The sequence below is a fragment of the Ilyonectria robusta genome (genome assembly GCF_021365365.1).
Source record: "Ilyonectria robusta strain PMI_751 chromosome Unknown BGZ61scaffold_15, whole genome shotgun sequence".
Classification (NCBI taxonomy): Eukaryota; Fungi; Ascomycota; class Sordariomycetes; order Hypocreales; family Nectriaceae; genus Ilyonectria; species Ilyonectria robusta.
In genome coordinates, this window is record NW_025764449.1 from 1,031,214 (window position 1) to 1,053,904 (window position 22,691).

At 55.0% G+C, this 22,691-nt stretch overlaps 7 protein-coding genes across 7 annotated transcripts; 3 read left to right on the forward strand and 4 right to left on the reverse strand.

Annotated features, from left to right (window-relative positions):
* The first annotated feature begins 233 nt into the window (after positions 1-233).
* Positions 234-1,356, forward strand: BGZ61DRAFT_60597 (uncharacterized protein). Its single transcript, XM_046256909.1, has one exon. The coding sequence runs from the start codon at positions 485-487 to the stop codon at positions 1,175-1,177; it is 693 nt and encodes a 230-aa protein (XP_046102103.1). The 5' UTR covers positions 234-484; the 3' UTR covers positions 1,178-1,356.
* Positions 1,357-5,479: 4,123 nt separating this feature from the next.
* On the reverse strand, positions 5,480-6,806 carry BGZ61DRAFT_480446 (uncharacterized protein; the record flags this gene model as incomplete). Its single annotated transcript, XM_046249192.1, has 3 exons — positions 5,480-5,704; positions 5,759-6,069; positions 6,143-6,806. The coding sequence occupies 3 exons, from the start codon at positions 6,804-6,806 to the stop codon at positions 5,480-5,482; spliced, it is 1,200 nt and encodes a 399-aa protein (XP_046102104.1).
* Positions 6,807-8,785: 1,979 nt separating this feature from the next.
* Positions 8,786-10,009, reverse strand: BGZ61DRAFT_357337 (WD40-repeat-containing domain protein; the record flags this gene model as incomplete). Its single annotated transcript, XM_046240872.1, has 4 exons — positions 8,786-8,835; positions 8,890-9,645; positions 9,703-9,829; positions 9,878-10,009. The coding sequence occupies 4 exons, from the start codon at positions 10,007-10,009 to the stop codon at positions 8,786-8,788; spliced, it is 1,065 nt and encodes a 354-aa protein (XP_046102105.1).
* Positions 10,010-10,584: 575 nt separating this feature from the next.
* On the forward strand, positions 10,585-11,220 carry BGZ61DRAFT_356840 (NO signaling/Golgi transport ligand-binding domain-containing protein; the record flags this gene model as incomplete). The annotated part of the gene is made up of 2 exons (XM_046240822.1): positions 10,585-10,854; positions 10,909-11,220. The coding sequence occupies 2 exons, from the start codon at positions 10,585-10,587 to the stop codon at positions 11,218-11,220; spliced, it is 582 nt and encodes a 193-aa protein (XP_046102106.1).
* Positions 11,221-13,720: 2,500 nt separating this feature from the next.
* Positions 13,721-16,544, forward strand: BGZ61DRAFT_357102 (uncharacterized protein; the record flags this gene model as incomplete). Its single annotated transcript, XM_046240846.1, has 5 exons — positions 13,721-14,209; positions 14,360-14,529; positions 14,603-15,962; positions 16,015-16,315; positions 16,363-16,544. The coding sequence occupies 5 exons, from the start codon at positions 13,721-13,723 to the stop codon at positions 16,542-16,544; spliced, it is 2,502 nt and encodes an 833-aa protein (XP_046102107.1).
* Positions 16,545-17,650: 1,106 nt separating this feature from the next.
* On the reverse strand, positions 17,651-18,529 carry BGZ61DRAFT_304666 (concanavalin A-like lectin/glucanase domain-containing protein; the record flags this gene model as incomplete). The annotated part of the gene is made up of 2 exons (XM_046238722.1): positions 17,651-17,725; positions 17,786-18,529. Coding segments are annotated over 2 exons (819 nt in total), but the record flags the coding sequence as incomplete, so codon positions are not given.
* Positions 18,530-21,746: 3,217 nt separating this feature from the next.
* BGZ61DRAFT_495818 (uncharacterized protein) lies at positions 21,747-22,645 on the reverse strand (the record flags this gene model as incomplete). The annotated part of the gene is made up of 2 exons (XM_046250943.1): positions 21,747-22,267; positions 22,327-22,645. The coding sequence occupies 2 exons, from the start codon at positions 22,643-22,645 to the stop codon at positions 21,747-21,749; spliced, it is 840 nt and encodes a 279-aa protein (XP_046102109.1).
* Positions 22,646-22,691: the final 46 nt, after the last annotated feature.

The following is a 22,691-nucleotide window of genomic DNA, read 5'->3' on the forward strand; positions in this document are numbered from 1 at the left end:
AACAGAACTTTGGTGTTTGTAGTGGGAGTAGCTCGTAGGATTCTGCAGCAACGCGGCCCGAGACGATGCGGAGAAGCGGGCCATCCGAGTGTCATCCGGGTGATGCTCAGACTTGCTGGTTGGTGACCGTCGTCGTCACGCTGTTGGGCGGCTACAACGGCTGACGTGCTCCCTGCGTTACAACACGGTCTTGGCTGCATGCGCTGAGCACTGGGGCATATCTCTTACACCGGGGGGGATGATCCCTTATTATAGAGACCTGGGCTACCCAGGGCTGACGATGCTGACGATGCTGACGATGCTGACGCTGCATACCCCGAACAAGCAGGTCGTCGGAGGCTTTCAGAGGGCGGCGGCACCTACGCAATCTTGGCGTGCATTATGAAGGTGCAAATTGCACTCGACGGCACGGCTCTTCCGAGCTCCGCTCAAAGTCTCCGTCCGTATCCTTCGTACAAATATGGGCCAGTGGCCGGCCGAGTGAATGGCTGGGCCCTGTTTGTCCATGGGCGTATTGATCGAGGTGACGTTGGGAGTCTGGCCTCAGTTATGCAGCGCTCGCTCAAGCCTGACGAGAATTCGGCCCCCATCATCATCCGACACCATCTCATGGCAAAACTTCAACGGTGGCTTAATGCCACTTCCCTTCCATCTTGTGTTGTTGGGGGTTTCTTTTTCTGAATCAATTCATTTACACCTCTGCCCATTGCATCGCCTCTGTCCACACTTCAGCTCCCCTCCGATCCAGCAACCACAACAACAGCCATCCGAAAGAGGGCCCTCCTACGCACCAGGCCCTCCCTTCTTCTCTTCTCTTCTCCTCTTTTCTCTTCTCTTGCCTCCTCTGCCGTTCCGTGGGACGTCCTCTGCACCACGCAGTCCCCAATTGCGATTAGAGCCGCAAGGGCCGTTGTCGTCCATCGGAAACCAGAACAACATCATCTCCCCATCGCCATCGATCAATCTCTCCTTCAGCCCACCACTCTCGCGCACGCGTCCACTGATCCTTGCCGCCAGGCGGCACACAAGCTTCCCGAGCCTCAACCATCCCCACACCCAGGCGGGAAATGGCCTCTCTGGTCAAAGCCTGCGACTCAGCGCGTTTCCAAGCTCAACAACACATCAGCCTCGCGGGGTATATCCTTCGCAGGTTGCCGTAGAATTCTCAAGTCGTTAAGAGCCATGTGACAGCGTCTGTCGTTCAAAAGGTAGTTGAGTGAATGATCCAAGGGAAGGTGTCATAATGCGGAGATCCGCCCAGAGACCCTGTAGTAACCAAGGATCCGCACAAACAAGTCTAGGTGAAAAGATATAAAAAAAAGGAAAATTGTTGGTAGATGTCGTCCCCTGCTTCGCCGCCCCACATGTCTTCGTCATTACCCGCAAGGCTCCCAATGCTTCAGGGGCCTTCCGGAAGAGCAGTCCGTCACTGTCGCCGTTGATGTATCTCGAAACGACAGGACTCGAGGCTTTTTCCAGGTAAAAGAAAGAGGTGCAAGATGAATCGAGTTGGACCGAAGACGCCGTGCAAAGCCGATGCCGGAGAAATATTGCGAGCCATTGCATGATTCGGAACAAAATAAACATGAACTTGAACGTAGAAATAGTGTGAGTGTAAAGGTCGAGTTGGAATATGTTCACGTGTCGGCATCAAAAAAGAACAGCAATGTCAAAAGATACGAAACACATCCGGCGGCCAACTCAGATCGTTCCCACCACGTAGGTTCCGATCTCGTTGGCCTCTATCAAGCCGGTCCCATCTCTGGGCCGGGCTTGATAGCATGTCCTGGATGTGTTTTAAGCCACAGGGGCGATGGGAGCGATGGGAGCAACGGCGGGGGCGGGCACGCTTCCCAAGTCGACGACCTCAGGGGGAATCTCGCCCCCGGCGTGAGGGTGGGGGATGGCGTTCTTCTGAGCGCAGTCCCGGGAGATGTGGCCAGCCTCGCCACACTGGTAGCAGGTCTTTCCAGCAGTGTTGAGAGGACCGCCGTTGGGGGCGGTGCAGTCGCGCGAGATGTGGCCCAGCTTGCCGCAGGCGTAGCACTTCATGGCCTGAGCCTGGCAGTCGCGGGCAAAGTGGTTAGGACCACCGCACTTGTAGCAAGTAGCGGGACGGGGACCGCCGGCGAAGCCACCACGGCCGTAGCCACCAGTGTAGCCACCACGGCCCATGGGGGCGCCACGGCCCATAGAGGGACCGACGGGGTTGGGGCAAGCGCGCTGTTAAATCCATGTTAGTCTATCCATAACGGTGAAGAAACGGCCTTGGGAGGCATACGGCGAGGTGGCCGGGCTGACCACAGTTGTAGCAGCGGCCGCTGGTCCCGGTGCCGCTCAGGCGGAGGGTAGGGCAGTCAGCCTGGACGTGGCCCAGTCCCTGGCAGTGATAGCACTGCTTGGCCTCGGTGGTACGGGGGAGAGGGCAGCCGTTAGACTCATGGCCTGTTCGTGGTACCGTCAGTATTGGTGGTGGTAACGTGTAAGGCTGGTAGGGCCATACCGGGCTGCTTGCCTGTGAAAGGAGAGTTAGCGTCAAGAACAAGTGAGAGGCATAGGACGAGGACGCATACAGTTGTAGCAAAGGCGCTCGGCGGATGAGCAAACCTCAGCGTAGTGGCCAACATTGCCACACTTGTAGCACGCACGTCGAGAGAGGGAAGACATGATTATGGTAGGTGCCTAGAGGTTGCTTTGTCAGTAAGTATATTCACGTTAGACGCATCGTGTATCGGTCATGTTGTCGCCGGCATAGTTTCGGCGCCCAAGCCCGTCCCGTTGGGGTCGCATCGGAGTCCAGTGAGGCCAAATACTGGCAGCATTGTATCGCTGGGTATTGTTGAACTCGGCGCAAGAGGGAATGGCGTCAGTGGTTGTTGGTGCAGGACTCGAGGAAGCTGTTGGTGCCGGGGTCGTTGTGGATGGGGCGATAATTCGCGGCGCATGAGAAATGCCGGGCTGCCACGCCAGAAAACGCGCAAAAGCGACGAGGCTGCCCGGAATCGCATCGCATAGCGCTGTTGACTGCGGGATCCCCTCCCAAGCGATATGAAGGCTTATAAAGGTAGATACTGTTGTGTGAAGTCGGCGAAACTTGTAATATCGATCGCGAGGAGTGGCGGCGACGTTCGGGAGTGACCCCGCATCCGATTCTTGGCTTCGGAATGGTGGTATGCCGGTCTGCAGGTCGCATATCGCAAGGCCTTCGGGTCGCAATGCGTCGCAGTCGGGCTCTGGCCTTCGGTGGTTGCACCGGGCTTCGGGTCGCACACGGAGGTCAAACGGCGCGGACCGGGTCGAGGTTCGGACGAGGAGTCGGAAGAGGAGCGAATGCGGTCTTGGAGTATGCGACGTCGACGGCCCACACTCGGATACCAAAAGCGACGACGAGGTCAAAACGCGCAGACGAGAAGCGACAATATCGAGTTGTTGAAACGTGCGACAGGATCGGGCGTCGGCGACCAGACCATGGGACGGAGGGGGAATAGAGCGCCCAAACACACAAAACGAACAAGCCACGCTTCCACTCACCTTTAAAGACTTGAGGTTATTTGAGGATAAAATCGACGACGGTGTTTTCTACACAGCGAGTATGACAGATGGTACTTTGAGCAGACAAGCGTCACCAACTTTCTTCCAGACGTGTTTAAAAATTTTCGCGCGAGGGAAAGATGAGGGGAGGAGGACGGAAGGAGGAAGGGAGTGAGGGATACTACGATTGTGGGGAGGGGGAGGGCTGCTGCTGCGGCGCGCGCCTTGCTGCTTCTGCTTTGCCTGCTGGGGAAAACGGTGCGACGGGTGCGAGTGCGTGTGGGCAGGCGGCGCGACGGCGGGTGGGTAGGTGGATGGCACCTTCCCGTCGCTTCCACTGGCTGTCGGCCCAGAGGTAATTAACCATGAATGATTACTGGCGCTTATTACACTGGCCGCGGGACGCCAGACGCTGGGGACGAAATGGGGTCCACTCCTCGGGACCGCGCTCGGAGCATTGCGCGCTAGGCGAACTGTGGTGTTTTGGCAAGGGGAGGATGGATGTTTCCACATGCTATGTTGTACCTACCTACCTATGTGAGGCCTGGCGAAATGTGAGTGATGTAACGACGGGCGGCGGAACGGCAAGCAGCAAGGCGGCGGAAAGGACAAAGATGGCGAGAGGGTGCGACGGAGCATCCGCTGGCCTGGAACGAGTTATTGCCTCCTAAATTCGCTCGTCCAGCCGTTGGCGACCTTTCCCGGTTGGAAGATGGTGCCTGGCCAGATTGGGAAAGTAACACACTCACGACCCCTCCTTCCATTCCCATTCCCCCGTTGGATCCACAGGAATGGACCGTTCAATGCAGGGACTGACAGGACCATCGGCTTATTCCTTCCAACCGCCAACCGTGAGAAATGTGCTTCCAGGTTGATAGAGACAGCGTCTTCACGTGATCCACGTCTAATGTCAATATCAAATCCAACGATAAACAAGATTTACTCTCATGCTCCGGGGAAACCCCTCCTCTCTCTCGCACCTTTGCCAATCAACGCAACGAACACACACTGGTGCCCTCCTCGGACGGACAGCTCGATCAATCATAGGCTGCTAAGCCTGTCCAGGCGATGATGCCCGGCCAGCGGACAGGCTGCCCGCGCACCCGTTGCCGTCCAAGGGAACCGCGTGACATGCAACATGCCGCGTCGCCCCCATGTGTCGTCGTCAAGCTGGATCCTTCCGAGGCAGCTGCCCTTCGTCAGTCAGCCAGCCAGTAAAGATGGGTCCTGGTTTGGGCTTCTACGATGATTTGAACTGGTCGCCTCGGATTGGGTCACAGACCAAGTAAGGTTCACCGACACGGTGGCCTGTGTCCTTGGTCTCCATGATGCCCAATCGACGTCAAACCGGGTGCCATGCATTTGGAAGCCGGACCAATCTTTGCGCTCGACAGTCGTGACACAACGCGAACATGGCCATTGTATGGGAGCTAGTTCGGGGACCTAGTCTTCTTCTCTCCTGATTTGCGTACTACGTAGATAGACTGATCATGATACGGCGTGTATTTCGTGGGCGTTACCTAGGCTGTCGGTAATTGCCTACTCAGTTTGGCAAGGTGAGGCAAGGTGAGCTAGGATGTCTACTTCTTCGGCTATTCTTCACACAGCCTACATCTGCTCAATGCCAACCTCGCCATGCGTAGGGTCGAGTTGACCGCTAACATGTGTTAATAACTGTCGGGCAATCCTGACTGGACACGGCGCATCTCTGGCCATCGTCCAATTCCTCCTCATTCGAATTCCTTGCCAGGTCATGCATGGTTGATGAAAGTCCCGACATTATTAGGAGCCCTCTGCCTCAATCACATCATCGAATATCTTCACCTGGGAATGATCCGCTTCGCCAACTCCAGCGTCCAGCGCTGGCAATGTGAGCGGCGATATCCTCCCTCATAGGTGAGCTCAATTAAACCTTTACAATGCTATACTCAACCAAAGCACTCACGCCTCACGATCTTGGCATACGTGCCACGCGCCCCATCTCCGAGGGGTGCGTTGGAAGAGGAACATCCACTGTGGGTGCTGTGGACCGAGGTGCTGCCTCTACCACATATGATACACCATCGTCCGAGGCATATGAAGGTGGCCGAGGTCCCGAACGTGTGGTTGGTCGTAGCTGTGCTTCATCCGCGGCCTCGTTGCGTTGCCAGAATAGGCGATTAGGGTCGACTCGCTGTGGCCTCGTGTTAGCTCTATTGCCAGGGAAAGGTTCAATCTCGTGACTTACCACGCTCTCTCGCCATAGTCCATATGCTGGTGGCTTCGACTTCCCCGCTTCGCTTTCCACTCCAGCCGCCTCCTCATCCCGAGCGAGAACAACTTGGATCGGACGGTTTGGCACCGCGTATCCCCGAGGTCCATATATTTGCGTCTCCGGCAAGCTTGTTCGTCCAGAAGCGACACGCTTCCTCTTGAAGATCATAATAACAAGTCGGAGAAGGCCGTGGAAAAAGAAGACGGTGGCGATGAGAATGACGAGTATCAACATGATAGTCATCTCGCTAGTTTGAACCTTTTGCGAAACGGAGAGGGCCAGATCTAGGGTTGAGGATTAGTACCATCACTGATAGAGATGACCGAAGGACTGAAGGTTATTTGCAAGATGACTTACAGACAATGATGAGCAATAACATGATCAAACCCGAGACTAAGGTACGGAGAATCTGCGCCCGCAAATGCTTCGATTTTACCCATGGGATACAGAACAAGAAGCGCTTTGGGTGACGGGAGCGATGATGTCGTCGGCGGGGGCTACGTTGGTCGCTACTCGGACTTCGCCCATGTTCCTGCCGTCCCGGATCACTCACAGTCTCAGCGACCCGTGATTCTAGCGTATCGTTTTGGTATGAGGTGTCGCTATAGGCTAGAGGAGGTGGCCTCGGTGACGGTGTTGCTCTTGACGATGGCTCGGTCGATGACTCGGTGGAAGATATCGCGGCCTGGTTGCCTCCTGGATGTGGCTCGCCTGAGGGCTGATGTTGATTGGACCTCGCGGTCCATGGTCTGGCGAAATTTGGAAACTGAAATGATCTTGAGGGCGCATCTGGTACTCCTTGTTCGAGATCTGGTGACTTGGGGCTTTCGACGGCTACGCGATAGGGCTCCTCCGTTTGTGGTGGCGGTTGGCCCCGTCGAAAGAGTCGCAGGAACGGGCGATGGGATGTTGGCTGTGTCGGTTGCATTTCTTGCATGTTTAATTCGCCATGGCGTTCAATACGAGCACGTCTGATAAGATCGGCGCGGATCCTCTCCATGGCAGCAGGATCCTCCTCCATTGTGTACGCCTAGTCTGGGTCAAGATCTGGGATCAAGTCTATCGGCCTTGACGGGATTGGAATTGGCAACAAAGATAGACTGCGATCGTCGGGATCGTGTGAATGGACTCTCGTCGGGGAATGTGTCGTCGAGAATATGTCGTCGAGGATATATATCGCTCTCGTGGTAATTCGTGTGTCAGAGTCGTCGGAGAAGAGCCGTCTTTGAGAAAGAGGTACGGATGTCTACGAGTTTCCGCGGTCGTGTTTCGGAGGAAGAAGATAAAGAACAAAGATATGGTTGTATGGAAAGAAAATTCGAAAGATAGAATGAAAGGCGTAACGATAAATGAATCAATGAGAGGAAGCTGGTTGCGGCATCAAGGAAATTATTGGGACATGGTGCAACTCCAAGAGACACTGACAAAAGCGGAAGTGTCGCCTTCAACCGAGGCCGTACCAGGACGCGTTCGTCTAAGACCTTTGAGATGCGGTGCACCAAAAGAAGCGGGAAAACAGAAAAACAAAGAGAAAGAGAGAATACGAGGGGATGAGAAGAGTGTATACGATTCCCACCACTACGTACTGCGACCGAGGTCACGTCGATACCGGCCTGAACCACGGCGGCCAACGAACCAAGTCACGAAACCAGGGGAGACGATGGGGGGATGAGGGGGCGGCAGGGGCCCGCAATGGACCAGACACTACGGGCCATGGTGAACCCATGCTGTGACAGCGGGCGTGTTGCAAAAGGAACAAGGCACACGGCAGCCTCTCATCTCTGGGTCGGCACACGGGCGGAGGCGTTGGAGGCGGCGAAGGAGGACCGGCAGGGGGAGGCCCGTTCGTCAGTGCGGCCGGGGTTGGCAAGCTGAGAGGACGGGATCCTGTGGTTTCAGCGGTTTTGGGACGCCGTCATTTGGAGATGAGTGAGACACGCCATGCAGCCACGATGGCTTGGGGCCCGATCCGGCGGTGGGAATGCCCGGTGGCGCAAGGCAAGCTGTACGTGGATCCGTTGCCTGAAGCAGCAGCCGTCCGTGTCAATGCTTCACTGGGTGCTTCACTGGATGCTTCACTGGATGCTTCACTGGATGCTTCAGGTGTTCTGAGCCGGAGGCCATAAGGGGACTGCTCCCCGGGGGGAGGCATGGAGTGGCCGTAAATCCTCCCCCAGCAGAGCTCAAGTTGGGAAGTCGGGGCGCTGTGGCGTAGCCGTTCTTGGACGCTCGTTTGATACCTCCACAACTGGCCAACCACGCGTCGCCTTGGACAGGCACCTGAAACCCCTGACAGCCCTTGTCAGTACGACACCCCAAGCCATCAATTTGGACAAATCCATTGGGTGGTAATGAAAGGACTAACGAGGAGCGTGTTATGCGAGACTGGTATCCTTTTTGTTCCTCTTTCATTTTTCATTGTATTTCTTCTTCTATTTGGGGGAGATTGCTCCCAGTCTACTAAGTTAGGTGCCCGGCTCACTTTTGCTCGTCCCTCCCAGAATGTCTAGGCTGTGGTCATATACTGTACATGTAACACGACATTTCCAAGACCCTCTTCTCCAAAGCACAGTCAAGGTATTGGCACCTCCATCTTGATCGACACCCCGGATTTCTCCCAATGATATTTATAGATGCCCGCCGTGACTTCTTCGTGTCATCTGCCTCCTCTGCTCCATTGAAATCTGTTCCCCTTTGCTATGCGCAGCCCACTCAATAGGTGGGTGAATCGACCACTGTAAACCCATCACCCGCCGTTTTCATTATATCATCATCCACGCGACAAATTCACACCCTGTATGATCTGCTGTTGTAATCCCCCGAGGCAGCCACATGTCCCCGAAGGTCAAGTAGAACAATGTGCTCACAGGGCAGGACTGGTTGCTAAGGTTCTACCTCCATAAACCGGGTGGCTCCTTGGTTAGAAACTGACGGTGATTCTGAAGTTATGGCAACCATAAGTAGCTATGAGGTTGTTGTTTCAACTTCCATTGCCTGCACTCATTTCAGCTCGCCCAAGAGCATTGTGCGATCGGAAGACGCGGAGAGTACTATATCTTGTAAGCCAACCGGAATTGAATCGGTCTTGAAAGGTCGATACTTACGAATAGGCTCCTTGCCGGGAGCAAACTCGGCGCAGTTAACCGTACCCTTGTGCCCGGGAAGCTTGTAGCTGAGTTTGCCCGTTTCGCTCGACCACACCATCACCGTGCCGTCGCCTGATGCTGCCGCAATCTTCTTGCCCTCCGAGTCCCAACTAGCTCCCATCAGGTTTTTCTCCAGGCCCATAGTCGCGCCGTCAAAGGTTCGGATGTGTCTCTCGGTTGGTGCAAATGGTCGGATGTCCCATGTCCTGACGGTGGCATCCATAGCGTAAGAAACAAGCGACTGCGAGTCCGGCGAGACCTTCAGAGACATGATTGTGTCCGAGTGTCCCAACATAGAGTAGACAACCGACTTCTTTCTCAGGTCCCACACGCGAATATCGTTGTCGATGCCACCAGCGTAAATCTCATTGCCCGCCTCCGAAATCGCCACAGCGGTAATGGGGAATTCGGTCTGGATATAGTCAACCGCATTCTTTGATCGGGGATCCCAAATGCCAATCGTCGAATCGTCGCTACCGCTGATAAGCAAGTCCTCTCCTCGCCTGCTGATATCCATCGAGTTGATTATTTCCTCGTGTCCGACGTATCGACGTATCCGCGTTCCCGATGTCAAGTCCCAGCTTGCAAGGTGCGTGTCGGCCGATGCCGAGTACAAAATCTCCGAGTCGCGCGACCACTGTAGGTCGAGAATCGCACCTCGGTGTCCGCTCAACACACCATAGTTTTCGCAGTCGCCGTAGGTTCTCCAGAGCACTAGCCAGCATTAGCCACGAGATTCCCTCCTCTTGAAAAGAGCCCGGTGGGACCTACTAATGGACCTATCCATCGATCCTGACGCGATCAGGTTGCCGGTCGGGTCAAACTTGGCCGCAAAAATCTCCCCCGAGTGTCCTGAGAGCTCCATTACAGGCGCCTGCAACCCGCTCGTTCTTGGAGCCTGCAAACAGTCAGCTACTACGCATGGCATTGGTCAAGAAATACATACGCTCTGCACCAGGGCATTGCCCGACGCATTGAGGCGCGCGAGTGCGCCAGTCGAGGAGCTAACATTCTGTCGCTTGACGAGCGACTGGGACATGCCCGGGTCATCGTCAGCGGGACGCTTCTCTGCCGACATTGTGAGATGTGAAAAATCGCGGGGTATCAACAGAAACAAAGTGCGACCCAGAAATCACTGACGCGCTCTCCACTGAACGATTTCGCGAAAGCTATCGACAAGCTGCTTGGTCGTTGAGGAGGCCGTGGTGAACTTTCGTCCAATGCAAATGCAGAACCGCGTCTGATTGGTGCCCGGGCCGAGAGTTGTTCCTACGTCGGTGATCCAGAACCTCCGTGCACCGACTGCGCCAGGGTGACGTTGATGTCCGGCTCGCCTAGCTCATGGCATCACTTCCCCTGGCTTGGATCAAGATACAGCTCCCCAAGCCCGCCGACATTCTCCAGTGCTCATCCTGTGCTATCAGACACAAATTACTGCCATTGCTGCCCCCGTTTGCACCGCTCCCCTAGCCGCCAGTGCCCAACCCGTGCCACCAAAAGCTGGCTGCGAGCCCCACCTTGGTCACCGTCCCCAACCAGCACAATGTCGGCCAGCAAGGCATCTCGTGTGGGCGAAGAGTACGTAAACAAGAAGCCTCCTCCAGATGAAGATTTTCCAAAGCTAACATGTCCTTAGAATCTGGAAGTATGCTCATGTTCAATTCGCAACCCAGGAGGATAGAGAATCTGACGTCGAATAGAACCCGAATTGACAAGGTCAATGCCGAGCTCGTAACCCTGACCTACGGTACGATTGTTGCGCAACTATGCAAAGACTACGAGAGCGACTATGTCGAGGTGAACAAGCAGTTGGATAAGATGGGGTACAATATTGGACTCCGTCTCATCGAAGACTACCTCGCCAAGTCCAATACCATGAAGCGATGCGCCAACTTCCGCGAGACAGCCGAAATGATTGCTCGGGTAGGAACCCTTTTCTTTTTAGGCAGCCGTACATTGGCTAACATAGGAGAACAGGTTGGGTTCAAGATCTTCCTCAACATCACCCCGCAGGTGACAAACTGGACGAGTGATAATAATCAATTCTCACTGGTATTTGACGAAAACCCGTTGGCAGACTTTGTCGAGCTGCCCGATGATGGCCGAGCGCAAGACCAGCTCTGGTACTCCAACGTACTCTGCGGCGTGCTCCGAGGAGCTTTGGAGATGGTTCAGATGCAGGTGGAGGCTCACTTTATCAGTGACATCCTTCGGGGAAACGACAGCACAGAGATGAGGGTTTCGCTGATACGGTATATTGACGATGAGCTGCCACCGGAGGATGACTGAGAAGCGGTATGCAAGTGACAGAGAAAGCAATGGCGAGAACAACCCAACCGCGGCTGCATTCGTCCCGTCAGGGACCTGACACGAGGACCATAAGGTGGAAGAGATACTACGAGAGTACTCGTTGATGAGAGCAGATGCGAGGGCAATACTGATGGACCAAGCTTGCACGCTCGGAATCTCGAACTGGGAGCGGATGGCACCCATTCGAACACGAGAGAATCCTGGTCCAATGAGTGTCACAAGGGTTCAGGGGTAGAGCCATGGAGCTCGGCATATGATGTTTCAAGCATATAGACGACCCGGCAGAGGACAGGCAGACAGACGAACGATGAGAAAGAGACGATTCATCTGAAGCCAAGACCAGATGCAGTTCTACAATATTTCCGAATCGGCTAATTACTAAATTAGGCCATGATGGATCTGGGGAACCTGGTAGGGCGATAGTATGAGAGTCTACTATGTGGAGGGTTGTGAGAGGTCCCTATCTCCGATAGCTATCGTCGAAGGCAAAAGCCTTCAAATTCTCCACAGCGGTTCGGCGGGTTTTATTCGCAAAGGTGGGTAAGGAGCAATGCTCAGCCAACAAGGGAGGCGAAGAGGGCGAGACTGGCGACTGGTAATAAGACAGTGGTCCGTGGGAGCGCGTGAGAGCGCGTGAGAGGCCTGTGAGAGCATGATGAGGGAGGCGAAGTGGGCACTCAGGCCAGAATGACGGCAAGATCCCTGCCTGAGGCACGGGGGCCATCTAGGATAGTGCCTCAGGTGCCGACGTGATTGTGGTGCAGTCCTAGGAATACGCAGTGCTGGTTTGAGATTTACGTACCGAAAATATTGCAGCCGGTTGCCAACGGGACGCCTCCTGAGCGGCAGAGCACCAGAACCTCAGGGTGGTCATCCACTGTAAACTAGCGCGCTGCAGCCCTGTGAATCAAGCCTATGCACATCCCCAAGTTATAGCGGACGGTCCCTAAATTTACCCACCAGTCTGGAGTCTGTCCCCGAATTTTAGGGCTTCGATCCACTGACAGCTCCAAACCGCCGTGCTGGGAGCTGAAGGGCCCGCGGAAGCTTCCAGCCACCTTCCGCCTTCCTTCCTTCCAGCCGTCCGCCACACGTTGGTTGCGGAACCTGCATCCAACTTCGGGTTTATGCATAAACGGGCGCGTGAGGAAGATGAGGCACCTTATACGAAGGACATGCCACCACCTGGATTTCAGTCTGATCAGGCTGCCAGCGTTGAAAAAGTTCAAGAAATGTTTGGCGCAATCTGCATGTTTCCAATGCGCGAATATGGCAGCAAATTATCTCTTCTGCCGTGTAAAAGTAAATGTTTGTTGAGAAGGCGCAGTTTGCGATGGAGTTTGCCTGCACACGCATATGTGCATGTCTCTCCACTTTCTCGATAAACCCCCGTTAGAACCATTGACAGGCGCGCTGTCCCCCCTGGATTTCATGTAGCGATGGTCTTTTCCACTGCGAGCCCGGAGCCGTGCCGTGCAAGTCGAAGTGGCAGTGATTGTGACGGAGTCCAGCCTTGCCTGCATTTCAGACAATCACTTGTGCTTGGGGACTTGGTTGTTCCCTCGGTTTGTGTGTTTGCCTCTTGGGCTTTCTCTCAGCCTGGTCCTGGAGCCGAAAGCACAGCGTGCGCAGAACAGCGCATCCGGAGCTGCGAGTGAGTGAGCCTGAAGAGCGAGCACCCTTCAAACGGGATCCGGAAACCCTCCACCGCCAAACAACGAACCACGTTTTTCCCTTCCCCTCACACACACACACACTCCCTCTCTTTTCTCTCTTTTTCCTCCTCTCATATTCGCTCTACTATTCTCCATCTTGGAACCAGCCCAACGTCCCGTCGAGTGTTGCCGGCCACTGCTGCCCCAGCGCGCGCCGCCCGCTCTACGTCCAAGCCCACCCCCCCGGTTGGTGCTTCTGGTGCTGGGTACCTGCGCCACGCCTGCACAGTGCTACAACACGAGGTACCCCCTACCGACGGGCCTATTCATTTATCTGCGTGCTCTGGCTCTGGGGCTCCCCCGGTACAGTAAAAAACCACCCCCGTCCTCCCGTCGCTCTCTCTCTTTTCCCGTCAAGTCGGTCGTCTCCATCCCATCCCAGGCGGCCAGCGCCCACCTCCACCAAAAACCAACCAACCACACCATCATCGCGACACCAACGCCCGTCGCCCATCGCCTATCGCCCATCCGCGCCATCGCCATCGGCCTCGCTGCGGCTCTCTCCTCCTCGCCGCCCTCTCTCCCGACTGCTTCCATCGACGACGCCCTCAATTAAGCCCCCTCCCGCGCGACTTGCACCGCGTCCCCGCCTCCTGGGATCGCCGCCCGTCACGCCCACGCCGGTCGGCTGTCCAGCGCCAGCGCCAGCGCTCCGCGTGGTGGCACGTCCTGGTGGCTAACCCAGCAAACTTTTTGGCCTCATCGCCTCCCTCCCCCATCCCCATCACATCATGGCCATGAATCCAAACATCAACATGGCCGCCATGAACCAAATGGGCGGTCCTGTTGGCGGCGCTCCTATGCCCATGATGAATAATGGCGCCGTCAACCCTCAGGCTGCCGCCCAGGCTGCTGCCGCCGCCGCTGCCCGACAGCAGCAGATGAACGACAGCCAGCGCGGTGTGCTCAACACGTACATCTACGAGTACTTTATTCGATACGGCATGTACGACTGCGCTCGCTCCCTCCTCAGCAGCGATCAACAGGTCAACGTCCTCAAGGAAGGCGCGAACCGTCGTCGCGACGAGAACGGCAACGTAATCAATGGCGCCGGCGACGATCCCATGGATACCGATTCCAAGGACGATATTGACGCCAAGTTACCCGACGGTCTCCCTCCTCCCAAGCTACCCATGCCTGCCTCCGACACCTCCTTCCTCTACGAGTGGTTCTGTCTGTTCTGGGACATTTACAACGCGCAACGCGCCAAGGGCGGCAACGGCAACGTCAACCAATATGTGGCACACACCCAGGTATGTCTCGTGGTTCTCCCATCATCTCCATATGCCCTCTTCTACGCTCGTCGCGGTCCTCTACCCCTGTTGACTGCCTGCGGGCTTTCCTCATCAATCCCTAAATGCCGCCGATGGCGGTGATTCTTGATAAACGTTGACCCCTTACAGCAACAATCTCGAATGAAACAGAACCAGCAACAGGAACTCTTGCGCCAGATGCGGCCCGAGATGACTCCACAGCAATTCCAAATGATGCGTAACATGCAAAATGGCGGCATGGCCATGAACATGAAGCAGGGCAACCTCGCTCGCGCCGCTATGGCCAATAACCAGAACAAGTAAGCCTTCCCCCGTCTCACAAGCACGACATCCCTCTGTAACCCCGAACCCATCATCTAACACACTGTCTAGTCCCCAGATGCAAATGCTCCAACAGCAGGCCAAGCAAAACCAGATGCAGAGGGATCCCTCTGGCATGGACGCCAACCGCGAAAGACCCTCCTCCCCCGCCTCCGGCGAGAACGCCCCTTCACCTTCCAAACGACAACGCATTGACGGTGCTCCCTTCAACCCCAACCAGCCCGGTGGTATGATGCCCAACGGCCGCCCGGTTCAGGGCATGCCTGGTCAACAGATGCCTGGTGGCGGTACCGCCGCCGCTCACCAGATGCTCGCCGCCAGCGGCATCAACCCGAACAATCTGAACCCCCAGCAGTTCCAGAACTTTGCCAACGCCCCGCCAGCCGCTCAGCAGAAGTCCATCGCAACATACGCTCAGAATCTCCAGCAGCACCACGGGAACCAGATGGGGAACAAGCAGATGCCTGGTGCAGGTGGTCCTCAGGGCCAGGGATCTCCGATGCTCCCTCAAGGTCCGGATGGCACTACCTTAAGCGCTTTCTACAACCCCAACGAAATGGGTGGTCCCGGTGGCATCCGGCCAGGACCCGGGGGCCCTCAGGCCGCCGGTAGCAGCAACCACGCGCTCCAGGACTACCAGATGCAGCTGATGCTCCTTGAGCAACAAAACAAGAAACGACTCATGATGGCCCGTCAAGAACAAGACACTATCGGCGGTGCACCTGGTGGTCCTGGTGGTCCCCCTGGGCCCAACGGACAGCCATTCCCTGACGCCTCCCCTCAGGCCATGCGAACAGGTGCTTCCCCTAACCCTGCAGATCAGATGAAGCGCGGCACCCCCCAGATGAACAATGCTGGTATTCCTTCGCCAGTCCCCGAGGGCGGCCAGTCCCGTGGCTCTCCCAACCCCGCCATGAACTTCATGGGCAACCATGTTGATCCCAACATGGGTCCTCACTTCTTCAAGGGCATGGATGGTAACATGGCTACCCAACAACAGATGAACGGCATGAGGCCTCCTAGCTCGCACCCTGGCCAGCCATTCAACGGACAGATGAACCCGCAGCAGATGATGGCTGCTCGACAGCAGCAGGCACAGCAGCAGGCAGCACAGCAGCAGCAGCAGCAGGGCCAGCCAGGGCAGCAGCCCCAGGGTCAAGGTACCCCTCAGCAATGGCAACCTGGACCTAACGGACAGATGATGCCCCAGGGTATGCAACAGCAAAGTCCGCAGATTCAGGGAACGCCACAGCAGCGATCTATGCCACCCCCCTCGGCTCCTGCTGCCGCCGGCAATGCGAACAACCGGACAACTGCATCTCCCCAACAAGCTGCAGCAGCTCCTCCTACGCCTAACCAGGGCAACAAGCCGGCCCCCAAGAAGAAGGAGAGCAAGAGCGCCAAGGACAAGGTGAGCATTCTTTCGTATTTGATTTGGACATGAAGATTAACAAGCTTTCAAGCGCGCCGCCTCCCAGAAGAAGTCTAATCAGAATCTTAACAACGCGGGAGCGACCCCTGCTGGCGAGAACAGCGGCGAGCAAGACACGCCTGCACCTGCGACACCTATTACCCCGGCCACTGCAAACTTCAAGAATGGCCAGAACGCCAACGCTGGTCAGAACGGACAACTCACCAGTGGTCCCGCTGCTGCTCCGGCCCCTGCAGCTGTGGCCACGGTCACCACCGCTCCTCCCGTCCCTGCAGTTGCGCCTCAGGGTCATGGAGACCCCAACCAAAACGGAAGCCTTATGGACAACTTTGGTAACATGGTATGTTGGCCCCTTCCCATGTATACCTTTGAACTTGAGTGCTAACTATACCTTTGCAGGACTTTGGAACCATGGAATTGGCTAACCCCTTGCAATCGGGCGATGTGCTCAACGACTTTGACTTTGACTCGTTCCTCCACGATGGTGATGCGGATAACCAGCCGTTTGATTTCAACGGGGCGTTCTCTGGGATTGAGAGCGGCGAGATTGGGGCAGAGTGAAGGCGGCGGCAAACGCGTTGGGTCGGCATTAACATCTTGGGTCAAACTAATTCTGGCATCATTCGTCATGGCGTTTTTATGTGGAAATTATATCATGGTCATGCGGCGATCAGGTCCCAGGGGGGTTATTGCTCCTCTGTGGTGGCTTATGGGGAAAAGAGTTCTTGTGCTTTACTTGTCAGATGTTTTCGTTGCTCTTTATACTCTTGTGGAACTTGGCTTACAGCTCTCTTTTCCTTCTCCTTGTCTTCCCTTTTCTTTTTTTTTCTTTTTTCTTTGTTTGTCCAGTGTCATTCCGGCCGTTGACGGTTTTCAAAGCAAAGAAAGATATGGTGGGGAACGGCGGAGCGAACCCATCTCCTGTAAAGTGCTATTCGGTGTACTCTGATGCTACTTGCGAAAATCACATACCATCCTATTTTTTTTTATGTATCATCGAAGAAGAAAAGGCCGAGATTTCTTGTTCGACTTAAGTGCAGCGCAGACTGTCGTTGTTTCCGCGTGTCATTTGACAGTGATTGTAATGAAGTATGATTGACGAGGCGTCTCAACTCTCACCTACTCCAGCGGAATCGAGGAATGCGATCCACGCATGACAAGGAAATACCCTCTCGACGAGGACTCTCCTTCTCCTTGGAGGTATCTCAGCGTCGGGATCGCCAGTTAATGTCTTTCGTATGCACGCAGCCGTCGTTCATCTATTCATTCTTTGGCTCCAAGTCCATAGAGCTGTCCGTTACGAAAAGGCAAACACGTATTCTTAATGGCTACCGGGAAACTCGAAATGTATGAACAAACTCCTTTTCTATGGTTTCTCATTGCGCCATAGCTTAATCTAGGGTATCTAAAGGGTTCTAGAAAGAATAATACATTTCAACAAATAACAGCAGAAAACAAACACAACACAGTCAGCGGTCCCGTTGCCTCACAGGGCAACAAATGACCTTCTCTGTGTCATCTTGAGCACATCAACGTCTAAAATAACGAGGGCGACTGGTTGGTTTGTCCTCACTAACCGCGGGTCAATGGGTTGAAGAAGCGAAAAGGTGCCTCCAGACTGCACGCAGCTGGGGCAAAGACAAAGACGCGCTGCGGCTTGTCTAAGCTGACTCATAAACGGCAACATACATGACTTCCATCATGTTGGCGTATCCAGATTCGGTGGCCTCATCGGGGTAACCCTAGCGAGTAGAGTTAGTTGTGAGTTTCTCAGCCTAAGTTGGGAATAGGGGTATACTTACAGGCCAGTTACCACCCACAGCAACGTTGAGGAGAATATACATGGGAGAGTGGGCGAGAGTTCCCCACGTGCCCTCGTCACCCAAGTCGCTGCCGACGAGGCTGTGGAAGGGGGCGCCGTCGAACAACCAGGTGATAGTCTCTGTCTGCCAGTTGCCCGATGTACGATCAATGACGATAGCCCAGAAGTGGAGGTTGTTGTCTGGGATGGCGACCGCCTTGCCGAGGCCATTGGGTTCGTCACAGACGCCGCCACCGAGTTGGCCGCAATGGACAGTGCCGTAACCGGTCAGGTCGCCATTGACACGCTCAAAGATGTCGAGCTCGCCGCATGTGGGCCACTCGGTGCCGTGGCGGATAGCATCGCCGAGCATCCAGAAGGCGGGCCACATGCCCTGCTTGCTCAGGGCATCGCCAGTGCGCAGTTGGGCCTCAACGCGCATGATGCGGCCGGGCTGGGCCATCCATGTCTTCTTGGACTCGATGCGGCCCGAGGTCCACTGGCCATTGTCAGACTTGCAGGGGACGAGCTGGAGAGAATCGCCGCCGGAGAGTTGGATGTTGGAGTTGGACTCTGTGTATTCCTGCAGCTCGTTGTTGACAGAGACATCGAGGGCGACGTTCCACGTGTCGAGGTCGACTGAGCAGCCCTGGCAGCCGGAGAAGGCATCTTGCCATACAATATTGAAACCGTTGATGTTGGGGGCCTGGATGGCAGCTGCCAAGGCAGGGAGAGAGGCGTAGAGGGCGGTAGAGAAGCGCATTTTTTTGAGGACGGCGGTGTAAGTGACTTGATATATAGAGTATAAATGTTGTCTCCGATGCGGACTTGGAAAGGTAAGGACAGAAGTAGGTGTGTTTGGTTGTTTCTATGCGCGTTGACAAAAACAAGAAGCTCGTTGAAGGACTGAACTAGCAACAGATGACGATGGCGAGCCAGAGAGAGGCTGGAGAGTATGTTGAGAATGAGGGTGGCCTCCGGGGCAAATGAATGAAAGCTGGGAGACAAGGCGTAGTATCAAATGAAAGACTTGGCCCACGGTGGAGACGAGAAGAAACGACAGAAGGAGAACAATGAACGGGAACGCTTGGTTCGTGAGGCGGAGAGGGGAGTAAGAGAAAGAAGAATGGGGGTGGGAGGGAGAGAGACAGAGGGTGGGTGGTTGCGATGGTATGTGCGTGTCTATTCATATATAATACACATATAGTATATACAGTGGGTGAGTGGGGGGATGAGAAGACTCGATGAGTCGACGGGGTCCTATCTAGTCTTGGCTGGGCTTGGCCGGTCTAGGCTGTATGCAGGTACGCTCGTAGACGGGTCGTATGTATGGAGGCATGGCGCATGGATGAGATGGCGCATGGCGTGGGACATGGGATGGGACATGGCGCATAAGAGAGGTGGGGGGTGATAGTGGTTGAGTACTACCGGGGAGCACTCGATACAACCGGGAGCGCGGTTTCAATCAAGCACGACGATGGTCTAACTATGAGCGGAGGACGGCACCGCAACAACGGCGAACAGACCCAAGCTCTCGGGCGCCAACGACGGGAGATGTGCCAGGAGGCGTTATTAGGGAACACGCGAAGGGGCGCGGGGAGGACGATCATCCAAGCGACTACCACCCTCAAGTCGGGAGCCAAGATGGAGAGCCAGACTTGCTTGGTTCCCGGGGGCCTCAATAAGAAATCCAGGGGTCAATGCTCGGGCTTGGCTCAATGCCTGGAGTCGGCCGGGGGGGTTATCGGGGATCGTTGAGGTCTAGGGTGCCGGAGGTTTAGCCATTGGCAGTGGCAGTGCCATGTGTGAGCATCGTGGGTGTGGCGGGCTTCCATTGGACACAAAGGGAGATGTTCAGGGCACATGAAACCACGATGCCAAGGGGTCTAGCCAGCTGGCTGCCAAGGGCTCCATGTGGGTGGGATGAGAGGGGGACCTGGCGATGCGATGAGGTTGGAGTCTTGGGCCTCCTGGTTGGCCAGCCTTGTAGTGGCCCGAGATGAAAAAGAGAGCCCTCTCATATCAACATGGCCACAGTTGGTTTCCCTAGCGGTTAGCCAAGAAACAGAGTCGGCGCCTAACTGGGCGCTTGACAATTGACAGTGACAATGATGGAAGGCCTCCCTCTGGCTTGGATGTTAAAGAAGGTGTGTGTCTCAAGTGTCAAGTGTCAACCCAGTCTAAGCCTAGGCCGGCCGCCTCTGTCGACCCGTTTGGCGCCAAGAAACAAGACAAGGCGACCGGAATGTTCACGAGGGGGGGCCACATCGACAAACACACAATGGGAACAAGGCTGCATTTGGTCTGGGCTGCAATTGCCACATGTCCAGAAAGAGGACAACCGCCTCAATGCCAAGACACGAGACAGCCGGCAACGCAGCTAGTGAGGCTCAACCTGGCGATACAGAGGCCGTGCTTGCCATGCTGCTAGTCCGCCATGAAACGTGCCAATAGCTCTCATCAATCGCTCTAATGTCTCCCTCGCTTATTACACCGAGTAATAGCAGCGAAACTAATTCTTCAAAAAAAAAAAAAAAAAAAAAAAAAAAAGCAAACGGGAGGCTCAGGATCCATCCAATCCCCAATAGCCACGCTCAAGCGACACCGACCAACAACGAGCCAAGGCATTAAATTCACTCATACAATCAATTCCATCTCGGCACGTTCCCTCCATTGTCCGTGTCCCTGTCCATGTCCGTGCCGCCGTCGCCGCATTGAGGTCCATCTCCCCGATCACCCTAAATTAACCTGCCCCCTCTGCATTTTGATCCAGTTTGGGGACTGGGCCGGTTCGGTTTTAGACACAGGTATTGTGGTTATTTTTGGCAGCCGAACATGAAGATCCCCCCAAAAGGAGAGTCGGCCATCTGACAAGCATGACACTTGCGGTTTTTCGTATCGCTCCCTCTCAGCCGAAGTGCGTGCATGCAATCGCAGCAGCAAACCTCGTAAACCCGTCGACAAATTGCTACTTTTGGCTGTGGGCTTGCAGGGGGCTTAGCCTTAGCCTTACCCTGTACTGGACTGGACTACGTATTTTATTTCCGTGCCTGAGCACCTCACGACCCAACGTCATGCATGCATGCATGTACATGTATCTCTGATACTAGCTCCCATGCCTCTCTATCTCACCGTCGTCTTGTCCTTGCTACGCTTGCTCTCCTCCACTGATATCGTGCGCCTTGTGCGTGATGGATCACGTAGCCCTCTCTACGTGTCAAAGTGTGTTGGTGTAAGTGTGTGCGGAGATATATTTCTTTCTTCTCACTCAATTTTCCATCATTTTCACACGGGTTGTTTTTTTATCCAGTAAAATCGCTCACATGTGTTTCACCTTATCGTCTTCGCATGCCTCGTGGTGTCTTTACTGTTCTTCATTACAGCGGTGTAGCAGTTGACAGATTTCACCCGCTCTACTGCATCCATCTAAAACATGAGTTGGCTGATGCGCTGGCAGACATCGAGGGTCCACCACCACCATGTCCAATCCACCCTGTACGAGTAGATTACTTGCCCTACAGTTTATTCTACTCTCACCGTAAGAGTCTCCTCGAGTATTTTTTTCATTATTTCCCCCCTTTTTTCTCTTGAACGAATCCAGCTGCCAACGTGACTGCCCACGTTTTGGGTCCGGCCTTCTGGTTCCGCAGCCAAGCCACCGCGAACCCAACTTTGGTTTGTTCTGCAGATTCGTGTATCCAATGATTTATCCTAGCCATGCCTAATGACCTGCAGTATCTTGCGGGCCCTGCCTATGTGGGCCCTTAGATACTGTCTGGAACCCTGTATTCGTTTCTAAATCCTGTTTCGTGCAGTAACGACTCGGCCATGGATCTGGCCCGTTCGTGACCATTTGCCAGACCGCTTCAGTACTTGCTTGCCTGTTCCTAGAGTTGGCCGCTGCAAAAGCCCGCTGCAAGGGATTGCTCATGTCATGTCATGTTGTGTTCGTCAGTAGCCCTTCATGAGTCGCTCATGGCCATCGAGACGTCTGCGGCAGTGGTGGTGGTTCCACTTCCAAGTGAGTCTCCCATCCGCTCGTTTAGGTGCACAATGGTATTCTCGTAGACGCGCGCAGCGTCTAGATGTAGCTGTTCTTCCTCTTCGTCCACCTCGCCGTCCCACGTACTCGGCCCTAGGCCATCGGTGTCGGTGTCCATTTCTCCATCTGTGTCGTTTTCCGTCTCACTCTCTTCATCATCTGGGTCGCCGCTGCTCATCACCTCTACCATCAGGACTCGACTTTGTTCGACAAGACTCCTACATCGGACCATGTCGGTAATTGTCATTCCGGCACGTAGCCCGTTCTGGAACCCGGGCAGTGTCTCGCGGGTATTAAGGTCCTGGCCGCAAAGTAGACTGGCGAAACAGTGATCGAGCTTACGCAGCAGCGCAAAGGATGCTTTAGGTGAGGGCGGGAATGATCGAACATATTGCGTAAAATCGCTAGCGAGTCGTAGTAGGAAGGGAATCTGGAGCATGGCTACGGAGAGTGTTAGTTAACAGTGACTCATAGAAACGAGCAGTTGGGGGTGCACTTACGGGTTCCGGAGAGCCACAGCGCATTGATAACCTTATCCAGATCTTTACAGACTTCACTGAAGCTCTTGTAACCCACTACCTTGTCACCAGGCTCGGGGTTCCCGAACTTTTTGACGTAACGGCGCGAGGTCTCCATGAGCCGCTCCTCAACATACGTCCTGACTAAGCTCTCTTTGCTGGAGCCTGGCTGTAAAGACTTGCTTCGGGGATGGGGGAGGCCCGACGATGTGACAGACGACGCGGTTGAGGGCGCAGGAGATGGGAGCCCACCTACAGGGTGGAAGAAGCCGCCAGGGCCGGGAGAGTTGTTGTCGGCCATTGTTGTTTCGGATTGATAGTATAAATGTGTTCGTGGTTGGGGCGAG

Coding starts and splice junctions, on each gene's coding strand:
- BGZ61DRAFT_60597 (XM_046256909.1), top strand. CDS start 485: ATGGCTGGGCCCTGTTTGTCCATGGGCGTATTGATCGAGGTGACGTTG.